Source organism: Pan troglodytes, chromosome 5, assembly GCF_028858775.2.
Source record: "Pan troglodytes isolate AG18354 chromosome 5, NHGRI_mPanTro3-v2.0_pri, whole genome shotgun sequence".
Classification (NCBI taxonomy): Eukaryota; Metazoa; Chordata; class Mammalia; order Primates; family Hominidae; genus Pan; species Pan troglodytes.
The window spans coordinates 42,220,561-42,244,501 of record NC_072403.2 but is presented as its reverse complement, the minus strand read 5'-3'; the positions used below and the strand labels follow the sequence as shown (position 1 = coordinate 42,244,501).

General features: G+C 49.1%; 1 protein-coding gene across 9 annotated transcripts in view; it reads left to right on the top strand.

Annotated features, from left to right (window-relative positions):
- ETV7 (ETS variant transcription factor 7) overlaps nt 1–21,059 on the top strand; it is a 33,930-nt gene extending 12,871 nt beyond the window's left edge. For 3 of the 9 annotated variants that reach the window (XM_003950817.4, XM_001172959.6, XM_063812411.1), the window contains 5 exons: nt 1,721–1,846; nt 3,734–3,964; nt 6,228–6,370; nt 8,311–8,411; nt 8,524–9,091. In XM_003950817.4, coding sequence (XP_003950866.1) covers nt 1,721–1,846; nt 3,734–3,964; nt 6,228–6,370; nt 8,311–8,411; nt 8,524–8,641 — 719 coding nt within the window. In that variant the 3' untranslated portion in view covers nt 8,642–9,091. Of the gene's footprint in view, nt 1–1,720; nt 1,847–3,733; nt 3,965–6,227; nt 6,371–8,310; nt 8,412–8,523; nt 9,092–11,763; nt 13,584–20,813 lie in introns of those variants that run through there. The other 6 variants (XM_063812409.1, XM_063812408.1, XM_063812410.1 and 3 more) reach the window with 4 other exon arrangements.
- Nucleotides 21,060–23,941: the final 2,882 nt, after the last annotated feature.

Genomic DNA, 23,941 nt, shown 5'->3' with positions numbered 1-23,941 from the left:
TGAGTCTTGTGTGGCTTGTTTTCAGGTGGCTCTTTTGTTTGTGCTGATTTGGTGTCTTTTTCTTAAGAATTCGCTCATGTTTTCTGTGTTCCTTGTCTTTTGGCCAAGCAGGCCCACAGTATATTTGGCAAAGAGACGTTCTGAAATCTGCTGATTTGCCTGTTTATACCTAACACATACAGCCCAGTCTCATGTCACATCCCAAGTTCTTTTTTTTTTTTTTTTGAGATGGAGTCTCACTTTGTCGCCCAGGCTGGAGTGTAGTGGCGCGATCCTGGCTCACTGCAACCTCTGCCTCCCAGGTTCAAGCGATTCTCCTGCCTCAGCATTCTGAGTAGCTGGGATTACAGGCACCTGCCACCACGCCCGGCTAATTTTGTATTTTTGGTAGAGATGGAGTTTTACCATGTTGGCCAGGCTGGTCTCAAACTCCCAACCTCAGGTGATTTGCCCACCTTGGCCTCCCAAAGTGCTGGGATTACAGGCATGAGCCACTGCTCCCAGCTGACATCCCAAGTTCTATCACCCACTTCCCACTGTGAGCCTCCTGTAGCAGCTGCTGGAACTTTCGTCTCTCTAAGAGCTTGGATTCAAGAGCTCTAGTGGGAGGGGAGGGGAGGCGAGGGCAGGGACAGAGAGACAAGGCTTCCAGCTTCCCCACAGCCCTGATGGTCCTGCACTGAGGCAAAGCGGGGAAGCAGGTGAGCTTGGGGCTGGTCCCCTTCATGCCCTTGTTCGTCTCTCCACCCTCCTACAAGCACTCCTGGTCCTCGAGTGCCCACTGTCTACATTGTATCCCTCTGGCTGCCTGGGATCCCCAGATTGGCTCTCTACCCACAGATCCCCTCTTTCCTTCCCTACTATCAGCACCTTAGCCCAAGGTATGAGTCAAAGGAGATTTCTGGGACCAAGGACAGAGCCCAATTCTGGCTTTTTTTTTTTTGAGACAGGGTCTCACTCTATTGCCCAGGCTAGAGTTTGGTGGCGTGAACACAGCTCACTTGTGCCTCAACCTCCTGGGTTCCAGTGATTCTCCTGCCTCAGCCTCCCAAGTAGCTGGGACCACAGATATGCACACCATACCCAGCTGATTTTTAAAATTTTTGTAGAGACAGGGTCTATCCATGTTGCCCAGGCTGGTCTCAAACTCCCGGGCTCAAGCAATCCTCCTGCCTTAGCCTCCTAAAGTGTTGGGATTACAGGTGCGAGCCACCGCACCTGGCTTTTCCTTTCCTCAACCATTTATTGAAGCAGCTGCTCATTCTGCCTTTTAGGAAGAGGCTAAGACAGCTTTGCTCCTTAGAAGGCAGGGCAGACTTTTAATAAAGCTTGGAATCCCATGAGCCTTAGAACTGTCTCTGCTCCCAGGAACGTGAGGTACAGTTGTACAGTTTATGCATGTGCACAAGCCCTCAGCCAAGGGTGTGTGCGAGGGTTGAGAAGCAGCCTGACCTTGCAAGCTGCATGCCCTGGAGGCGGCTGCGTCTACCGGCAGGAAAGGATGTCTTTCTAAAATTCATCCACCACGGGAGCAGCAGCGTCCCTGCCCATCGCCAGCCCAGCCTCCTGTTAGCGGCAGCAGGAACCCCTTTGCCATCGGCATGAAGCTGTGACAAGACATGCCAGCCCTCGCCCTGAGGCAGGTGGCTGCAGGGGGACGAGGCTGGCCCTCCCCACGTGGCCTGTTCAGCAGCCTGCCCTCCCTCCCACCCACCTCCAGGTGACGTCCTGTATGAGCTGCTCCAGTACATCAAGACCCAGCGGCGAGCCCTGGTGTGTGGGCCCTTTTTTGGAGGGGCCTTCAGGCTGAAGACGCCCACCCAGCACTCTCCTGTCCCCCCAGAAGGTGAGGAAGCTCTCTGTGGTGCTCGGAGTACCTCCCTCAAATCAGCCTCACTGGGAGGGCAGGACATCCTCAAGGCGAAGCAATGAAAGAGGTGGCCAGTGTGGGCAAGCTCCCCTCCCGCCCCGCCCCCACCTCCTGCTCTGGGGCGCTCCTGGCAGCCCTTCCTCTGTGCTGCACCCTCCCTGCCTCCCACCTCCCCATTCTCTGCTCTCTCCAGCAAAGAGTTGTTTGTATCATGTCTCAATTTCCTCTCTGCAGCCCTCCGTGGAAACCACTCTTGTCAAGGTCTCCAGAAACCTGAAAATAAGGATGTCCATTCCATGGCCAGTCTCAGTCCTGATTTACTGTGGTCTCTTGCAGCCTTTGACCCTGGGGGTCACCTCTCCTTCCTTCCCCCAAAACTCTTTCTTCCCTTGGCTTCCAGGACACCCCACTCACCTGGTCTCCTCTACCCCACTGGTGTCTCCTCGACCTCCTCTTCTGGTTTCTACTCTTCTCCCCTGCTTCTAGATGTTGGGGTACCCCTCTCTGCGTCTCTATCTGCATTCAGATGCTGGGCAATCTCATCTGATCCTGGGTCTTAAACACCATGTGGTGCCAAGGATTCCAATATATATCTTCCTCAACCTCTCCAAATTCCAGATATGTGCACCCACGCTGCCTGCCCCACCCCTCCACTGGGGCGTCTAGTAGGCCTCTCAATACCCCCAGCCCCTAAACCAAATGCCTGATATCCTGCCCTTTCCAGTCTTCCCCAGCCCCACAAACCCCGCCTCCACCCTTCCAATTGCTCAGATGTCATCTTAGATTTCTACCCCCACCCCCACTCATCCCAACTGTCCACAAATCCTGTCAGCCCTACCTTCAAATCTGTCCAGAATCCAACCTCTTCTCACTCCTCTCCTGCTGCCCCATTCCAGCCCCCATTGCCTCTGGAGAACGTCCTCACTGGTCTCCTTGCTTCTGCTCTTGACCTCCTATGATCTATTCTCCACAGCACAGAGAGTTTCAGAAGTCAGGTCACGTCACTTGTCTGCTCAGCATCTTCCAGCAGCTCCCTTCTCACTCGGAGTCCAAGTGCAGTTCTTCCGCTGACTCCTGCCCTTGCCTTCCCCTCCCAGCCTTCTCCCCCTTGCTCCTGCTGCTCCAGACACAGGGGCCCTCTTGTTCATTGGACACGCCTGAGACGCTCCTGCCCCAGGGCCTTTGCACTTATTGTTCCCTCTGCCTGGCATCCCCTCTCTGCTCTAGATACCCACAGAGCTCACTCCGCTACCTCCTTCAGGTCTGTTCAAATGCTAATGTCAGGGAGGCCTGAGCAGCCTCTCTAAAGTGGCAACCCCTGCTCCTTTCCCAGATTTCCCTATCTGCCTTAGGGTGATTTATTTTTTTCACCTCATATTGTATACTGTTTCTGTTTCCTTTTTATTTTAATCGTCCATCTCCCCTGCTCTCAACTAGCATATAAGCTCCCTGAGGGCAGGGGCTTTTGGGAGCTCAGCGATATATGCTCAAGATTCTTAGAACAATGCCTGGTTCATAGAAGGCTCTCAATAAATACTTGTTGGGCAAATGGAGAGGACGTGGGATACAGGGCCCCTGGGTTCTAGACCTGGCTCTGTCACTGCTTGGCTTTGCAGCCACTTTCATAGATGAGGGAACAGGCTTGACAGGTTGTTACTTGTGTGGGAGCTGGGGTTAGCACTTAGGCTGTCTGGCCCTCACCCACTGCCCCCCACTGCCTCCCTGACCTTCTAACCAGGGGCTGGTTGGAGAAAGAGCATCAGGAGTGCTGCCCCACAGGGCTCCCAGGCTCACCATTGAGGGATTGAGTTGGGGAGGCTTGGGGCCCACTGCCTGCTACCACTGGTGCTCATCTGCTTGCAGAGGTGACTGGCCCCTCTCAGATGGACACCCGAAGGGGCCACCTGCTGCAGCCACCAGACCCAGGGCTTACCAGCAACTTCGGCCACCTGGATGACCCTGGCCTGGCAAGGTGGACCCCTGGCAAGGAGGAGTCCCTCAACTTATGTCACTGTGCAGAGCTCGGCTGCAGGACCCAGGGGGTCTGTTCCTTCCCCGCGATGCCGCAGGCCCCCATTGACGGCAGGATCGCTGGTGAGTGGGAGGCTGTTCCTCTGGCCATGGAAGGTGCACTGAGTCTGAGTCTCAGAGTCACGAGTGATGAGGACAGGGCTATTTTGACCTGGTGATGGGAGGTCTGTGGCTGGGGGATTGCGGGGTAGCATTGACTGTCCTGTGTGCTAGCCACAATCTGGTCACAGAGGGCAGTGATACCTGGGATCACCAAGCCTCACCCTGTCTCCCACACAGGGACAATTTACCCAGTCATATTCTGACACTCACATTAGCATGGAGTGCCACACCTGCCTTTTAAAACTTTATCTGTTTTAAAATAATTGAGCATTCACTATGTGCCAGGCGTGGTTCCCAAGCCCTTATTTAATTCTACAATGGCCTTTTGAGTTTGGTACTATTATTAGCCCCATTTCACAGATATGGAAATTGAGGCACAGAAAGGTTAAGTAACTTCTCCAAGATCACACAGCACTGGTAGAGGTGTGATGTGAACCCAGGCAGTCTGGCTCCAGATCCTGAGCGCTAACCAAATGATACACTTCCACTCTGCATTCATTGTTAAAGGATTAACAGGCAGACAACCAGACAGACTGACAGATAAGCTGAAGGGTGTTTTTCTAGTCATAATAGTGACACTGCATTTATTCTTTTTTTTTTTTCAACTTTTATTTTAGGTTCAGGGGGTACATGTGCAGGTTTGTTACATGGGTAAATTGCGTGCCACTGAGGTTTGGTGTATGAATAATCCTGTCACCAAGGTACTCAGCATAGTACTTGATAGGAAGTTTTTCTTTTCTTTTCTTTTCTTTTTTTGAGACGGGAGTCTGGCTCTTTTGCCCAGGCTGGAGAGCTGTGGCATGATCTCAACTCACTGCATCCTCTGCCTCCCGGGTTCAAGCAATTCTCCTGCCTCAGCCTCCTGGGTAGCTGGGATTACAGGTGCCCACGGCCACACCTGGCTAATTTTTGTTTTATTAGTAGAGACAGTTTCACCATGTTGGCCACAGGCTGGTCTTGAACTCCTGACCTCAGGTGATCGACCCACCTCGGCCTCCTTTGGTGCTGGGATTACAGGCATGAACCACCGTGCTGGCCTGTGATAGGTAGTTTTTTCTACCCTGGCTCTTCCCCTGTAGTGGTCCCCAGCGCCCAGTGTCTATTGTTCCCATTGTTATGTCCACACCACATTTATTCTATGAAGCCACAGAGTGGGCAGAAGCCTGGCTTTTGGGTTGGAAATGACTAGAAGTCACTAAAAAACAATTGGCCCAACACATAGAAATGATGAATACTTGAGGTGATGGATGCCCTAAGTACCCTGACTTGATCATTACACACTCTATGCATGCAACAAGATCTCACATGGACGCCAGAAACATGCATAAATATTATGTATCAATAACAAACACAATGATCCACAATTACTGGATTTTTTTTTTTTTTTTTAAGAGACAGGGTCTCACTCTGTCGCCAGGCTGGAGTGCAGTGATTCCACCATAGCTCACTGCTGCCTCAAATTCCTGGGCTCAAGGAATCCTCCCACTTCAGCCTCTTGCAATTACTGAATTCTTCAATTATAATGCTTAACATTCTTCGTGCACTTACAGTATACCAGGCACTGTGCTGAGGGTTTTGTGGTCTATTATGTTACCTAATTCTCTCACCACCCCATACAAGGAAACTGGCTCAGAGAAGGTTGTGTAACTTGCCTGCAATGACCCAGCCGACAGGCCCAGGTCCTGGGATTTCAGATCACACAGTTGCTCCCGGATGCCCACTTGCCCTCCCAATGACATGCTTGGTTTTCCTGAGCCTCACCATTAGGGAGCTTGAAGGGGTGGATGTTACAATTAATAGAAGTCCAGGGGGCTGAGTGAGTGGGCCAGGGGCAGAGAGGGACCTGGGGTCAGGGGCCCAGCCCCTCAGCCTGTGGGCCCAGCACCTGCCCTCACATGGCTCTGATGCTGGGTGCAGCCGGTCAGACTCCCTGCTCTACCTGCCACTTAGGAGCTTGGCAACTTTAGATACCTCTGTACCTCTGAGCCCATTTCCTCACCTCTTCCTGGGGATAAAGGTAACGACTTCCCAGACTCATGAAGACTGCCTGAGACAATGCGTGAGGAGCCCCGTTAGTGGCTGTTTCTGTTGATATCATCATTTTCACCTTCCTGCTGGTGCTCCTAGGGCTCTGGCCGGGAGGCTTCCAAGAGTGCCTTTCTAACACCTGTCCTCACAGCTCCAGTAAAGCTGCGCTGCCTGCACTCCCTGTGCTAAATTGCAGACTGCCGCCTGCTGTGGGATTACGTGTATCAGCTGCTCCTTGATACCCGGTATGAGCCCTACATCAAGTGGGAAGACAAGGACGCCAAGATCTTCCGAGTTGTGGATCCAAATGGGCTCGCCAGACTCTGGGGAAATCACAAGGTGAGCCTCGGCCAGCAGAATGGTCTCAACATAACCAGAAGGGGACAGAGTTGGGGGTCAGAGTGGACCCCTAGCACTATGGGACAATCCTCAGCTGATGGGGCCTTCATCAGCAGCCCCAAAAGTGACAGGATAATTTTATTTGGGGAGCTATTGAGGGACAGGCAGTTACCTCTTACGGATGGGGAATGTCTCTGAAACTGAACAATTGTGTCTTCTCATTGCTTAATCTTATCTTTGCTTAGTATTTCAGGCTTTAGAAGCATGTTTACATGAACTGCACAGTTAGGCCAGATGAGGAAGCTGCTTTCCTGCGGGGAACTGGACAGAAACCCAGGTCTCAGGCCCAACAGGAGCATCTGATGTCAGGGCTGGAAAGGCCTGGGGATGACTGAGGCCAGCATTCCCATGATGAGGAATGCCTATACCTAAATGGGTGTCTGCAAGATGATCTTAGGTGGTTTAATATCCTCATAATTATTTTTGAATTAGGATTACAAAATGTAACTACCATGACCATCTCATGATTTACAGCAGTGATATAAGGAATGTAGCCTTTTAAAATAAATAGGTTTCTTTAAGTAAAAAAAATCTTTTAAAGAAAATATTAACGATAATGATAATCATCGATTTATAGCCTTTCCTAAGATGTAATGTGCCTGATTGCCAGGCACTGCCCTGAGGGCTCCACTTGTACTAATTCATTTAATCCTCATACCAAGCTCCTGAAGTAGGTGTTGTCGGATGTGGAGACTGAGGCTCAGTGAGGGCTAACAACTTGCCCCAAGTTTACCCATCTCCTGCTATGTAAGAGGCAGAGCAGGGAGTTGAACCCAGGCCGTGTGCTGCACTATATTACATTGCTCTTAGCAGTGCTGGTGGCTGGAAGGATGCAGATGACTAAAGTTCGGGAGGACTTATTGGTCTAATCCTCATATAGAACAGGGAGGAAAACAGGCCCAGAGAGCAGCAGTCCCATTTAATGAGCATATACTACATGCCATACACTGTGCTAATTGCTTTCATGGATTAGCTATTAATAATTTAATCCTTGACTTATGCGATGGGTGTTCTCCTTCTCATTATGTAGCTGGGGAAGCAGACTCAGAGAGGTCAAGAAACTTGTCCAAGGTGACACAGCTGACAAGCGGTGGAGCTGGGGCTTAAATTGATGCCACACCCCAGGCTCTTTGGCCCTGCCTCACACTGCCTACCCCCGAGAGAGAAAGAAATGACTTGGCCAAAGTCACCCAGGGTGTGGCCTGGCAAGGCCATCCATGCCACCCCACCATACTGTCTCTCTGATTGCATTTCCCACAAATATATATATTTATTTGTTACTGTTGTGACATTTGCTGTTTAAAAGTAACATGCAGTTCACTCCCACACTATGTTCTCAGCCAAGTAGGCAGGAGAACCTTTCCATCATTTCCTTCCTTCCTTCCTTTCTCCTTCCTTCCTTCCTTTCTTTTTGTGATGGAGTCTCAATCTTTTGCCCAGGCTGTAGTCTAGTGACATGACCTCGGCTCACTGCAACCTCTGCCTCCTGGGTTCAAGGGATTCTCCTGCCTCAGCCTCCTGAGTAGTTGGGACTACAGGCACGCACCACCACGCCTGGCTAATTTTTGTATTTTTAGTAGAGACAGGGTTTCACCATGTTGGCCAGGCTGGTCTCAAACTCCTGACCTCAAGCGATCTGCCCACCTAGGCCTCCCAAAGTGTTGGGATTACAGGTGTGAGCCACCCTGCCCAGCCCCATCATTTCTTCCCCAACCTTCCCCTGCCTTTTTCCTTCCAAACTCAAGTGAGCACTCATAAACCCTCACAGATCCCTGGAATGACAGGCTTAAGAAGCTGTCCAGTCCACCCTGCTCCCTTCCAGGTGTGGAAGGAGCAGGACATGGAGAGTGGGGCTGATGTGGGGCTGCTTTGCTTTCCAGAACCGGGTGAACATGACCTACGAGAAGATGTCTCGTGCCCTGCGCCACTATTATAAGCTTAATATCATTAAGAAGGAACCGGGGCAGAAACTCCTGTTCAGGTGAGTAGCCTAGGGGATGTGGTGAAAGGGGAAGCAGAACTGGGGTTGGGTGGGCTGGAATCCCCCTGCAGCTGGGGCAGGAGCTGATTTGCAGTTGGGGCCTGAATTCTAGATTTCTAAAGACTCCGGGAAAGATGGTCCAGGACAAGGACAGCCACCTGGAGCCGCTGGAGAGCCAGGAGCAGGACAGAATAGAGTTCAAGGACAAGAGGCCAGAAATCTCTCCGTGAGGGGCAGGTGGACTCCAGGCACCCGGTACCCATGGGGCAGGGACCGAGTCTCCCATGAAGGCAGCCTCCTCCTCCCAGCAGAGCAGCAGGATCCCCAGCCAGACTCTGTACCCACAGGATTACAGCCATTGCTTGGGAAGGCTGGGAGGCCTCCCATCCAGGACACTGGGGGCAGGAGTGTCATCTTTTGGGCAGGGCAATCCTGGGGCTAAATGAGGTACAGGGGAATGGACTTTCCCCTGCTGCACCCCTGGGAGAGGAAGCCAGGCACCGATAGAGCACCCAGCCCCACCCCTGTAAATGGAATATACCAGATGAAGGGAATGAAGTCCCTCACTGAGCCTCAGTTTCCTCACCTGTGAAACGGGCTGAGGCAGGAAATGGGAAAAAGTGTTAGTGCTTCCAGGCGGCACTGACAGCCTCAGTAACAATAAAAACAATGGTAGCTGATGTTTCTTTCTTTTATTTTTTTGAGACAGTCTTGCGCTGTCACCCAGGCTGGAGTGCAGTGGCACGATCTCGGCTCACTGCAACTTCCGCCTCCTGGGTTCAAGAGATTCTCGTGCCTCAGCCTCCGGAGTAGCTGCGATTACAGCTGCCCACCACCACGCCTGGCTAATTTTTGTATTTTTGGTAGAGACACAGGGTTTCACCATGTTGGCCAGGGTGGTCTCGAACTTGCGACCTCAGGTGATCCTCTTGCCTCAGTTTCCCAAAGTGCTGGGATTACAGGCGTGAGCCACTGCGTCCAGCCGATGTTTCTTAAGTGTTTGCTATGTGCCAGGCCTTGTGCTAAGGGCCTTATGGATATCTTATCTCATTTAATTCACTCGGCACTCAGGGGTGAAGATGAGGACACTGAGGGAGAGGCTTGTGGAGCTGGCCCGCCTCTGCAGAACCCAGGGCTTCGACCTGTTTTCTTTCAGCACCTCTGTATGTGGACGCTTCTTAGCCAGGCCCCGGCCCCACCTCTCTGCTCTTGGCATCTTCACTGAATAGTCCATTTCACTTGGCCCAGCCCCCTCATCCCCAGTTTTCAGTGACTACGACCCAGTGAAGACTGGCCCCCGTCCCCACACCTGTGGCTTCCTAAGCTCCTGTCCCTGTATCTGCTGTGGGACTTTAGGCAAGGTGTTCCGCCTCTCCGGGGCCTCAGGTTTCTCGTCTGCAAAATGGGGCTCCTTCTCCTGACCTGACCTCTGGGGTTGTTGGAAAGTTTCCATAAGGCAATGCTTGTGAAATGCTTAATGTTTGCCTGCTCTGTGGGGCGTGCTTCACCTGTGTTAGCTGAGAAGGCTTTGCAGACCAGAAGCTGCTCTGAAGCATGAAAACACCTCGGTCCAATGGGTCAGCTTCTCCCTCTGTGCCCTAGCCCCAAGTACTGATTGGGGCCTCCTGAGGGCCAGAGCCTCTGCCCTTGCAAGCCGTCAGGTAAAGCTCGGGTAGAAGGAGAAGGGAGTATTTTCATTTAACCAAGAATAGAACTCCTCGGATTCGTATCTTCTTTCTCAGAAGGAGGAAACTACCTCAGCCTCTTGCCCCCAGCCGGTCAGGAAATCCCCGTCTCTGCTGGCGCCTGCACTGGCCTTGAGTCACTGCAGAGAAGTCCTTGATAAAGACTCTTGGACTTTGGGGCTCAAAGCTGTGATAGCCCATGAGCAGGGAAACTCCAGGCTTAGTCCTATCTGGGACCCTCGATAGTACTCACCGGCAGGGGGGCAGGCAGGTGGCTTTGGAAAAAGGATCGATGGGAAAATGCTTTGCCCCTTTCACTTTCCCTCTGAGACTGTTCCAACTCCTTGACTTTGCTCTGCGATGAGCCCATGCCCCATGGCCTCTCTTATTGAGAGGTGACAGCGTGCTGGCAGTCCTCACAGCCCTCGCTCGCTCTCTGCGCCTCCTCTGCCTGGTTTCCCACTTTGGCGGTACTTGAGGAGCCCTTCAGCCCACCGCTGCACTGTGGGAGCCCCTTTCTGGGCTGGTCAAGGCCAGAGCCGGCTCCCTCAGCTTGCAGGGAGGTGTGGAGGGAGAGGCACGAGCGGGAACTGGGGCTGTGCGCGGCGCTTGCGGGCCAGCTGGAGTTCCGGGTGAGCGTGGGCTTGGCGGGTCCCGCACTCGGAGCAGCCGGCCGGCCCTGCCGGCCCCGGGCAATGAGGGACTTAGCACCCGGGCCAGCGGCTGCGGAGGGTGTACTGGGTCCCCCAGCAGTGCCACCACACCAGCGCTGCGCTCGATTTCTCACTGGGCCTTAGCTGCCTTCCTGCGGGGCAGGGCTGGGGACCTGCAGCCTGCCATGCCTGAGCCTCCCACCCCCTCCATGAGCTCCTGTGCGGCCCGAGCCTCCCTGACGAGCACCACCCCCTGCTCCACGGCGCCCAGTCCCATCCACCACGCAAGGGCTGAGGAGTGCGGGCACACGGCGCCGGACTGGCAGGCAGCTCCACCTGCAGCCCCAGTGCAGGATCCACTGGGTGAAGCCAGCTGGGCTCCTGAGTCTGGTGGGGAGGTGGAAAACCTTTATGTCTAGTTCAGGGATTGAAAATACACCAATCGGCACTCTGTATCTAGCTCAAGGTTTGTAAATACACCAATCAGCACCCTGTGTCTAGCTCAGGGTTTGTGAATGCACCAATCCACACTCTGTATCTAGCTACTCTGGTGGGGCCTTGGGGAGCCTTTATGTCTAGCTCAGGGATTGTAAATACACCAATTGGCACTCTGTATCTAGCTCAAGGTTTGTAAATACACCAATCAGCACCCTGTGTCTAGCTCAGGGTTTGTGAATGCACCAATCGACACTCTGTATCTAGCTACTCTGGTGGGGCCTTGGAGAACCTTTGTGTCCACACTGTATCTAGCTAATCTGGTGGGGACGTGGAGAACCTTTGTGTCTAGCTCAGGGATTGTAAACGCACCAATCAGCCCCCTGTCAAAACAGACCACTGGGCTCTACCAATCAGCAGGATGTGGGTGGGGCCAGATAAGAGAATAAAAGCAGGCTGCCCGAGCCAGCAGTGGCAACCCGCTCTGGTCCCCTTCCACACTATGGAAGCTTTGTTCTTGCGCTCTTTGCAATAAATCTTGCTACTGCTCACTCTTTGGGTCCACGCTGCTTTTATCAGCTGTAACACTCACCGCGAAAGTCTGCAGCTTCACTCCTGAAGCCAGCGAGCCCACGAGCCCACCAGGAAGAAAGAACGACTCCAGATGCGCTGCCTTAAGAGCTGTAACACTCACCGTGAAGGTCTGCAGCTTCACTCCTGGAGCCAGCGAGCCCACGAGCCCACCGGGAGGAACGAACGACTCCAGACGCACTGCCTTAAGGGCTGTAACACTCACCGCGAAGGTCTGCAGCTTCACTCCTGAGCCAGTGAGCCCACGAGCCCACCAGAAAGAAGAAACTCCAAACACATCCGAACATCAGAAGGAACAAACTCCAGATGCGTCATCTTAAGAGCTGTAACACTCACCGCGAGGGTCCGCGGCTTCATTCTTGAAGTCAGTGAAACCAAGAACCCATCAATTCCGGACACATTATCACCTTCTCACCCTAGAGCTGCATACCTGGCTCAAGAGGGACTGTCGAAATGAATTTATCCAGGCCCTCATTTTACAGAGAAGGGAACTGCCGCCAGAGCGAAGTGACTTGCCCAAGATCACATGGCCCAGCCCAGCTTCCTGGCTCCTGAAGCCACCTCATTTCCTCTTCTCGGCATTGTGGTTGGGTTCAAGATGAAGCAGGAGGATGGATTCCTAGATCACTTCTTCCAGTTATAAGTGGTGTTTGCCTGTTGGTGGGTTGATGGATGTCAACAGCTACATTTCCCAGGGATGAGGCCTTACTTAACTCAGGCAATGAATCTCACCCAGCACTGAGACCATCACGGCCAGGGGTGGGCTACTAGGAGAGCAGGCATGAACCACTGCCAGAGATCCCGACTCCGGAACTCTGCCCTCAGCCCTGGGGCCATGCCACCTTTTCTCCATCTCCCCAGGGAGATCAGGCCGTGGTCTGGGGATGGACCCCTGGGTGCCCAGAGTAAGGCGGTTCATTTAGGCCTTCCTTCTACAAACATCAATTGAGTACCTGCTGTGTACCGGGCACCAGGTGAGGCATTGAGTTTATATCCATTTTTCATACAATTAAAGTCCTGAAAAGTGGCAGGTCATTGAAAATGACATATGTCAAAGTGAACTTCTCACAAATAATTTTTTTTTTTTAGGTGTTTTGCTGTCACTCAGGCTGGAGTGCAGTGTTGTGATCTCAGCTCACTGCAACCTCTGCTTCCTGGGTTCAAGTGATTCTCCTGCCTCAGCCTCCCGAGTAGCTGGGACTACAGGCACCCGCCACCACACCAGCTAATTTTTTTTTTTTTTTGAGACAGAGTCTCGCTCTTTCACACAGGCCGGACTGCAGTGGCGCGATCTCGGCTCACTGCAAGCTCTGCCTCTCGGGTTCACGCCATTCTCCTGCCTCAGCCCCCTCCCCGAGTAGCTGGGACTACGGGTGCCCGCCACCGCGCCTGGCTAATTTTTTGTATTTTTAGTAGAGACAAGGTTTCACCATGTTAGCCAGGATGGTCTCGATCTCCTGACCTCGTGATCCGCCCGCCTCGGCCTCCCAAAGTGCTGGGATTACAGGTGTGAGCCACCGCGCCCGGCCACACCAGCTAACTTTTGTATTTTTAGTAGAGACAGGGTTTCACCGTGTTGGTCAGTCTGGTCTCGACCTCAGGTGATCCGCCTGCCTTGGCCTCCCAAAGTGTTGGGGTTACAGGTGTGAGCCACCGCACCCAGCCAACAAAGAATTTTAAAAAGCAGGAGATACATTCTCATGGTTTGAAAAAGTGGCCAGGCATGATTACATTACAGTTAAAGAATTGACAATAGATAAAGAATTTATGAAAAATGAGTATAATAAAAAGTTCATTAATGAAACAAATAATACAAGTCACTGTCTCGGTCCAGTTGAACCATTTACAGCATTAACCCATGAGCATGAGCTCTGGTCTTCCTCTTCTCTGTTAGGTGGATTCTTGCTTAGAAAGGCTTTTTCCCTCACAGGAAAGTTCCAGATCTAGCACTTGATTTAATCCTGGTGGCTTTGCTGGGTCTTGTGCTCTTACTGCAGGAAGCCTGGGCTGATGCTGGGGACCCATCCTCTTTGTCACAGAGGATCCTAGGGCCACAGTCTTCCTTGGCTTCCTCCTCTGGTCCCACGGTGTTAGTGATCCACATTTTCTACTCAAATGTTCTCACAAAAGGTTTGTAGAGACACACAGAAAACACAGACCTTTACAGAGCAAAGGCCTGTACCGCAGAAATGTCCTTATCTGGTGGTAAATGCCAGGGCAGTGTGAGCTCAGAGGGAGCCTGTTGAATGCCGGTGTCAGGGCCCTGCGCTGCTGGCGAGCTCCCTCAGTGAGACCTCGGCCCTCAAAGGACCTCAGTGGGAACTAAGCCACCAATGGGACAGCCCCAGAACTTGAGTGAGGAGTTTAAAGCAGGTTGTTCTGAAACCAGTATATGCAACTCAGAAATATTTTAATCGTGATCTTGATTTTTTAAAGTCCCGAATCCTTGTGAGTTAATTGCTCATATACTGGGGATGGGGAGTGATGGTGAGTAAACAAAGGGGAATAGGGCCCTGGCTTGGAAAGTTTGCACAGAAGTAGGGGAAACAGATGTAGCTGATGAGCAAACCATTGCAGTCCCCAGGGAGAGATGACGTGAGAAGTGTGCCCACTGGGGACAGTACTGGACAAAGTGGTGCTAGTGAATTCAGCTTGAGAGGCACCAGGGAGACTTTCCCTCCGGAGAATCACAGGCTTCTGCTCTCTTTTTCCAACTTCCCTTTTGGAGGGCTGAGGTCTGGAAGCACAGTGGGGCTGTGGGCCTTCTGATCCTTGAGGGGGTCAGGGAGACTGCACGGGAAATGGGATTCTGGGCTGTGGGCCTTCTGATCCTTGAGGGGGTCAGGGAGACTGCACGGGAAATGGGATTCTGGGCTGTGGGCTTCTCTCCACGGAAAGGCCTGCAGTTTAAAACCATGTCCACTAGGTGGTGCAAAAGCCTCTTTTTGTGTTAGTGTGGGGCCGGGCGGTGGCTGACTGAATGTTCTATGGACAGCAAGCCTGGCTTCCCTCACGGGGAGATGTGTACTCTCCAGCTCAGGCATGCTCTGTAAGTAGACATCCAGGCCCTGCTTGAACACCTCCAGTGATGGGGAACTCACACCTCCAGGGGGCAAAGTAAGTAGCAGGGGTGGGGGTGGAATTGAGGGGCACCAAAAAGCCAGCTGTCCGTTGATAGCGTCAGCCTCCTCTCCTAACCCACAGGCCACTGGTTTCTGCAATTCCTATTTTCCCATTCTCTTTATTGGGAATAACTTCTTATCTCTTCTTCTTATGATCACTTTATCCTTGAGTAGTTTGTCAGCAGGGGCCTAGATGAGGCCTCTTACAGATCTGGGACATCTGCTAGGGGCATGTCAGAGCCTCTCTACCCTCACCCTACCCATGTAGACCTGATTAGGAATCAAAAAGACTGGCCGGGTGCAGTGGCTCACGCCTGTAATCCCAGCACTTTGGGAGGCCGAGGCGGGCGGATTACGAGGTCAAGAAATCGAGACCATCCTGGCCAACATGGTGAAACTCCGTCTCTACTAAAAATAAAAAAATTAGCTGGGCATGGTGGCGCATGCCTGTAGTCCCAGCTACTTGGGAGGCTGAGGCAGGAGAATCACTTGAACCCGGGAGGTGGAGGCAGTGAGCCGAGATCGCGCCACTCACTCCAGCCTGGCATCAGAGTGAGACTCCGTCTCAAAAGAAAAAAAAAAGGACTGAGGCTTCCTTAGTTTTCTACTGGCTTTAGTTACACCACCCTTCTAGGACTCACTTTCTACTTTTGTAAAATGAAAGACAACATCCTTTGCCCTGCTTAGCACATGGAGTTGTTGAGAAATTTCAAATGAAATAATGCATTCATTTATTTAACATTCATTGAGCACCTACTGTAGGTTAAGCACTGTCTAGAAACAGGAATATTGTGGTGACCAGAACAGATAAATAAACAAATCAATACAGAATAAAATGGCAGGTGGTGATATGTGCTATGAAGGAAAATAAAATAGAATCAAGTGAGAGGGGCCAAATTTAAATTGAGCTGTCAGAGATGTAAAAAACGTGTAAGCAGGAACAAATCATCTTTACCTATGTCACTTTCTCTCCTGTAGTAGTCTGTCCCCTTTCTTTCTTTTTTCTTTTTTCTTTCTTTTTTTTTTTTTTTTTTGAGACTGAGTTTCGCTCTTGTTGCCCAGGCTGGAGAGCAATGGTGCAATCTTGGCTCACTGCAACCTCCGCCTCCTAGGTTCAAGTGGTCCTCCTGCCTCAGCCTCCTGAGTAGCTGGGATCACAGGCGTGCACCACCACACCTGGCTAATTTTTGTATTTTTAGTAGAGACAGGGTTTCTCCATGTTGGTCAGGCTGGTCTTGAACTCTTGACCTCAGGTGATCTGCCCACCTTGGCTTCCCAAAGTGCTGGGATTATAGGTGTGAGCCATTGCGCCCAGCCTGTCCGTCCCCTTTCTGTTTAACCTGCAGGTCACATCATGAAAGATGGACACTGTTGTTAGTTTGTTATGTGCAACCCAATGCAATCTTAATGGATATGAATAAGGTAGACAGGCTGGGAGGAGAAGACCATCTTGGCCTAGAGCTGCCCCTCTCCCATCCTCTTTCTTTGGGGGAGCCGTCAGCTAAGACCACTGAGATCATAAAGTCTCCTGAATAGACCTCAGCTCTCTAGATCTGGCCTATCTAAACATCCTAACTCAAGGAAGCACGGTGTATTGTTGAAAGTGCTCTGGCTGGAAAGCCCCAGAGTTCTAAATATGGCTCTTAAAATTCCAGCAATTCTGAGCGGGAAGAGCTTTCCCCTCAGTCACATGATCATATGCTCCAGCCAGTGACAAGCTCAGGTTCTCGACCTGTGGTGTGGGGTGGGGAGTACATATCAGATTCTCAGGGGACAGCTGATTGTGGGTGGCTGAACATGGCGTGCAAATCTCTAGAGAGCTTCTAAAGCACCAACAAAGGCACTTTCTTCTCCACCACCCCCACAAGGGTCAGTGAGCTGACCCAGTTTTAGGGTTTGGGGGATGGGGAAACTGAACATCATGGGGACCTTGAGAGTCTGGGATTCTGGGCTTTCAGCCAAGGACCCTTCCGACCTTAGGAACAGAATATGCCAACTGTAGCCCTCTGCAAACTCTAAAGTGATTTGCAATAAGAACATTATTTTTTCCTGACTGACCAGTGAGTAATTTACCAAGCTGGGTCTTGATTGGCCACCAAAAGAAAAAAGGGCCTTTGACAAAGCAGGAGACCTGAACTAGAGCCAGCAGCAGAAGGCCCCCAGTGAAATGACAGAAACAAAAGCTTGGCAGCTCAACCACATCTTTATTTTGAGCAAGATGAAGTGCCTTTCTGACAATGCAAATTAATTCACCCAGCTTTTAAGTGAGGAAGACATGTCCAGATCAAAGTCCAGCTTCCCTTCTAGGGAGGCCAGCCCTACGTCATCTGCAGCTACTGTATCAGTTAGAGTCATGCTGGCCATATCATCTCAACTGAAATCTCAGTGGCTTGATGTGATAGACATTCATTTTCTTGGCCACATAAAGCTTGGTTCATGGGTGGGGAGGGGTCTTCCCCATGAAGTCATCTGGGGACCCAGGCTGATGGAGGTTGCACTGTCTCCTTCATGTGGCTTCTGTGTGGGGGCTTGACACCCAGCCAGCAGGTAGGGAAGAGAAAGCATGAAGGATTGGGGAGGTGTTTTTTTGTTTGTTTTTGTTTTTGTTTTTGAGACAGAATCTCACTCTTGTCACCTGGGCTGGAGTGCAGTGGCACAATTTTGGCTCACTGCAACCTCCACCTACCAGGTTCAAGTGATTCTCGTGCCTCAGCCTCCCGAGTAGCTGGGATTACAGGTGTGTGCCACCAAACCTGGCTAATTTTTTATATTTTTAGTAGAGATAGGGTTTTTCCATGTTGGCCAGGCTGGTCTCGAACTTCTGACCTCAGGTGATCTGCCTGCCTTGACCTCCCAAAGTACTGGGATTACAGGCATGAGCCAGCGCACGTGGCCGGGGAGGTGTTCTTATGGGAGGCGCCCATCATTTCTGCCCATATTTGTTGTCAGAACTCAGGCTTGTGATATTCCACCTATATTCCTTGCTCCTTTTGAGTGACTTTTCCTCTTATTTACACCATTCTCCACCCTTCTTCATCCTGCTCTGTGGCCAGGAGACTGTCCTGTATGGATTGCCCCAGTGGGCTTCCTGTCCTCTGGCTCCTGGTTGGTTTTAGTCAAGAAACTCTCTGGTTGGAGATTGCCAAGGTATTTTATTTCTCTAGTCCCTCCCTACTGGCTCCCACAGGTTGGCTGTGTTCTCCTACTTAAGGCTGCAGCTTCTGTGCGCTGCCCTCTCTGTGCAGCCATATCCTTTCCAAGCTGTGTCACTGCTCCTTCCCCTGGACCTTTTAGGCTTTCAGTTGAAATCTGTTCAACCGACATTCAGCAGCCCTCTCAGTGGCAAATGGTATCTTGATTTTCCTGAGATACCTGGCTCCCTACAAGTAGATTAAAACATAGGTTTCTCCTTGTGGATCCAAAAAAAAAGAGATAATTTGTAATGCACTGTCTGCCATATATCTTCTCCCAACTTCCCATCAAAACTCCATGCTGGCTTCCAATCCTTTATAGCTGCTTCTTTGCATTATGGCATAGAACTTTGATGAATTAACCTGTGATGATGTTTTCACGGGTGGCGATGGGGTCCCCCAAATTTCCCTCCATAGTGTATCTCCACTTGATACACACATCTTCACAGGACAATGCCTTAATCCTTAGGAGAGACTGGCTGTGAAGTAATGCAGGTGTCAGCCCAGCATTCCATCTACCATCCTCCTGGTAATAACTTTGTCTCTGGGAGCAACTCTTTTCCTACTCCATCACAGTGTCCTGCCCCCAGCAGTTGGGGAGGGCCCTGTAGCCCAGGCTGGGCCATTAAGAGAAGCCCATTTCCGTGGCCACAGCAACTGGTCCAGATGGTGCATGATCCAGGATAGGCCAATCAGGGCCCTTCCCTGGGATTTCTCTTTCTGTGTCTGGCTGGGAAGTTACCCCAAGCTAGTGGCAGCTGTGTCTTCTGCCATGAGGGGACACCAGAGGGGCAGAAAGGTGAGGTGAAGTCCCTGGAGGGTCTGGTCTCCACTTCTAATCTTGGGGCTCTTGGAGCTGTCATGATCCCTGCAGATCTTTCTTCAATTCTTTTTAAAAAATTGATATATAATAGTTGTATATATGTTTGGGATACATGTGTTTGTTTGTGGGGTTTTTTTTTTTTTTTTTTTTTTTTGAGACAGGGTCTCACTCTTTTACCCAGGCTGGAGTGCAATGGTGCCATCATTGCTCATTGCAACCTCTGCCTCCTGGGTTCAAGCCATTCTCCAGCCTCAGCCTCCTGAGTAGCTGGGACCACAGGCGTGCGCCACTACATCTGGCTAATTTTTATAATGAGATGGGGTTTCACTGTGTTGCCTAGGCTGGTCTCAAACTCCTGAGCTCAATGCAGTCCACCTGCCTTGGCTTCCCAAAGAGAAGGGATTACAGGCATGAGCCACTGCGCCCAGCCACATGTGAAATTTTGATAGCTGTAATTGCTTCAATTCTTTGACAATCCCAATAGCTTTCGAACACATCTCCTTTTCACTTCTGTTGGTTTGAGTTGTGGTTTCTGTCTTGCACAATTATGAAAGGTCTATTTCTTAAGGAGGTACAATTTTTAGTCAAGGGATTGTTTGATACTCTTTAAGTTCACTGCCAGGCCTACCACTTATCTCTGTCGTAGGAGGAGAGTTCCTGTAACGAGAGGTTTTTAAGACATCCTTTGTTCTGGGATGAATCAGAGGGAATGACTGCCTTGGAGCTCAGGATATTAATCTGAGTGGTGTCAAATATTCCCAGGATCAATCGACAATGCCATGTGTACCATCTCCTCCTACAGGGATTAAAGGCCTGACATTTGGATATGATTCTAGTTTTCTCTCAAATCCATACTTTAAGAGCTTATGGGCTGGGTGCAGTGGCTCACACCTGTAATCCCAGCACTTTGGGAAGCCAAGGGTGGGCGGATAAGTTGAGGCCAGGAGTTCGAGGCCAGCCTGGCCAACATGGTGAAACCCTGTCTCTACCAAAAAATACAAAAGTTAGCCAGGCGCAATGGTGCATGCCTGTAATCCCAGATACTTGGGAGGCTGAGGCAGGAGAATCACTTGAACCCTAGAGGCGGAGGTTGGAGTGAGGCGGAGAGTTGGAGGTTGGAGTAAGATCATGCCACTGCACTCCAGCCTGGATGACAGAGTGAGACTCTGTCTCAAAAAAAAAAAAAAAAAAAAAGTCTATGAACATCAGTGTTATATACCACACTAATAAAATGAAAGACAAAACCCACATAATCATCTCAATAGATACGGAAAAAGCATTTGACAAAATCCAAGTGTCTTATCATAAAAATATTCAACAAACCAAGACTAGAAGAGAACTTCCTCAAGCTGATCAAGACCATCTGTGAAAACCCCACAGCTACCATCCTACTTAATGGTGAACGACTAGATGCTTTTCTCCTAATATTGCAGGGTTCTAGTCAGAGCAGTGAGGCAAGAAAAAGAAATAAAAGGCATCTAGGTTGGAAAGGAAGAAGTAAAACCATCTCTGTTCATAGATAACATGAATACTGTGTATAAAAATTCTAAGGAATAAAAAAACTATGAGAACTAATTAATGAGTTCAGTAAGTTTGCAGAATACAAGACTAACCTACAAAAGTCAATTGTATTTCTGTCTATGACAATGAACAACCTGAAAATAAAATTCAAAATAATTCTATTTCCAATACCATCAAAAGAATAAAACACAAATAAACTTAAAGCACAAGACATATACTCTGAAAACTACAAAGCATTGTTGAAAGAAATTAAAGCAAATTTAAATAAATGGACAGATATAACGTGTTGCTGGATTGTTAAGATGGCAATACTCCCTAAATTGGTCTACATATCCAATGCAATCCCTATCAAAATTCCAACTGCTTTTTTTTTTATTGCAGAAATGGACTTCAGCTGATCTTCATATTCATATGGAGTTTCCAGTGACCCCAAATAGCCAAAACAGTCTTGGAAAGAAAAAAAAGTTGGAGGACCCACACTTCCTGATTTTGAAACTTGCTACAAAGCTATAGTACTCAACAAAGATTGGTACTGGCATAAGGATATAGATTAAGAACAGTTTTTTCAACAAATAGTGTTGGGACAATGGGTGTCCACATGCAAAAGAATAAAGTTGTCCCCTTACCTTACACCATCTCCAAAAATTAACTCAAAATATGTCAAAGACATAAACGTAAGAGCTAAAACTGTAAAACTCCTAGAATAAAACATAGGAGTAAATCTTTATGACCTTGGATTAGGCCATTGCGTCTTAAATATAACACCAAAAGAATAAGTAATAAAAAAATAGATAAATTGAACTCCATCAAAATTAAAAGCCTTTGTGCTTCATAGGACACCATCAAGAAAGTAAAAAAAAAAAAAAAAACAACCTATAGGATGGGAGAAAATGTCTCCAAATCATATATCTGATAAAAGAATTGTATCCAGGATTGATAAAGAATTCCTACAACTCAATAATAAAAAGACAAATAACCCCAAATTGGGCAAAGGACATGAATAGAGATTTTTCCTAAGAAGATACACAAATAACAAATAAGCACATGAAGAAATGCTAACATCATTGTATTAGTCCGTTTTCACACTGCTGATGAAGACATACCCGAGACTGGTAATTTATAAAGAAAAGAGGTTTAATTGACTCACAGTTCCACATGGCTGGGGAGGCCTCACGATCATGGCAGAAGACAAGGAGGAGCAAGTCACATCCTACATCGTGGCAGGGGAGAGAGAGCTTGTGCAGGGAAACTCCTCTTTATAAAATTTTATGGGGTCTCATGAGACTTATTCACAATCATGAGAACAGCACGGGAGAGACTGATTCAATTACCATGATTCAATCACCTCCCACTGGGTCCCTCCCACAACATGTGGGAATTCTGGGAGCTACAATTCAAGATGAGAATTGGTGGGGGTTGGGGGGGACACAGCCAAACCACAACAATCATTAATCATTAGGGAAATGAAGAACAAACTACCATGAGATACTACTTCTCGCTCACTAGGATTGTTAGGGAAACAGAAGCATAGGAGAGCCATGGTGACATCATTTTAAAATCAGCTCCATCTTAAAACTATCAAGGCACGTTCCTTGCCAGTCATGACTCATGGTCCTAAGATGTTTACAGTTGAGGAAACACCTTAAAAATACCTGCAAGGACACACTCCTACAATAACAAAAAGTCCAGATGTCCCACTATCCTTAACAAGATATGCTTTTAAGATGACTATAGTCATGCTTTGATGTACTTATGTACTAAAATGCCAAAGATAGTTTCTTTAAATCAACAGAATACTAAATTTTATCATGCTGTCAGCCCACCCACACAGACATAATTTATCTTAGCTTTTACATAGATGAGACTCCTATATGAGAAAAGTTTAAGACAGAGATGGCGTGTTCCTCCTTTTGCTTTCTGAGGATGCCCTATTCTATGACTGAGTAGCTTTCAATAAACTATCCTCTCTCTGCACTTTGTAACTTACCTTGAATCCCTTCCTGTGCGAGATCCAACAATCCTCTCTTGGAGTCTGGATTGGGAGTCTTTTTCTGGCAACAGCAGAGCTATAATTTAAAAAAAGATGGACATTAACAAGTGTCGGAGAGGATATGGAGAAGTTAGAACCCTCATACATTACTGGTGAGAACATAAAATGATGCAGCTGCTGTGGAAAACAGCTTAACAATTTCTCAAAAAGCTAAAATAGAGTTACCGTATGACCCAGCAATCCTGCTTCTAAGTATATACCCAAGAGAATTAAAAACATATGTCCACACAAAAACTTGTACACAAATGTTCACAGTAGCATTATTTGTAGTTGCCAAAATGAAAAACAACCCAAATGTCCATTAACTGCTGAATGGATAAACAAAATGTGATCTATCCACACAATGGAACATTATGCAGTCATGAAAAAGGAATAAAGTTCTAATACATGCTGTAACACGGGTGAACCTTGAAGAAATAGTGTTGAATGTAAGGAGCAAGTCACAACATATGATTGTATGATTCCATTTATATGAAATGTCCAGAGAGGCAAATCCACCCAGCCAGGTGGGAGATTAATGGTTGACTGGGGTTGGGGGTGAGAGGGCCTGGGAAGGGACTGGTAATGGGTATGGGATTTCTTTCCAGGGGTATGAAAATGCTCTGGAAGTGGGCAGTCGTGGTGATTAATGCACATCTCTGTGAATATACTAAAACCCACAGAATTGTACACTTTTAAAGAGTGAATTTTAGCCAGGCGTGGTAGCTCATGCCTGTAATCCCAGCACTTTGGGAGGCCGAGGCAGGTGGATTGCTAGAGTCCAGGAGTTCGAGATCAGCCTGACCAACATGGCAAAACCCCGTCTCTCTTAAAATCACAAAAATTAGCTGGGCGTGGTGGCACGTGCCTGTAATCCCAGCTACATCAGGAGGCTGAGGCACAGAATTGCTTGAACACAGGAGGCGGAGGTTTCAGGGAGCCAAGATCGTGCCACTGCACTTCAGCCTGGGTGACAGAGTGAAAAAAAGAGAGTGAACTTTGTGGCATGTGAATGAGATCCCAGTAGTTATTATTTAAAAAAAAAAAATTATGAGCAAACAGAGGCTCTGCATAGAGTAGCAGCTTCCCCAAAGAGGGCAGCAAATCAGGGACACTTTCCTAGGCCTGGCAAAGTGGGATGTAGCATGAGGATTAAGAACCCAGGCTTTGAACCCGAAGGTTGTGGGTCTGAATCCTGCTTCCACGTCTCATGAGCTGTGGAATGTTGGAAAATGGACTCAATCTCTCTGAACCTCTCAATTGTAAAATGAGAATAACTCCTACTTTGTGAAGTTCTTATGAGGGTTAACTTCTCGGTAGCTTCTTGATAAATTATAGGTAGTTTTATCATTTTTTTCTCTGGAAAAAAGAAGGAAAGAAGTCTCTGGAAGACAACTTTGACCTTGGACTGAAGGTGGAAAGAATAGGCTCAGTTTAAATAAATACAAATAGATTTCAGGTTCTAGCTTGGGCTAGAGGG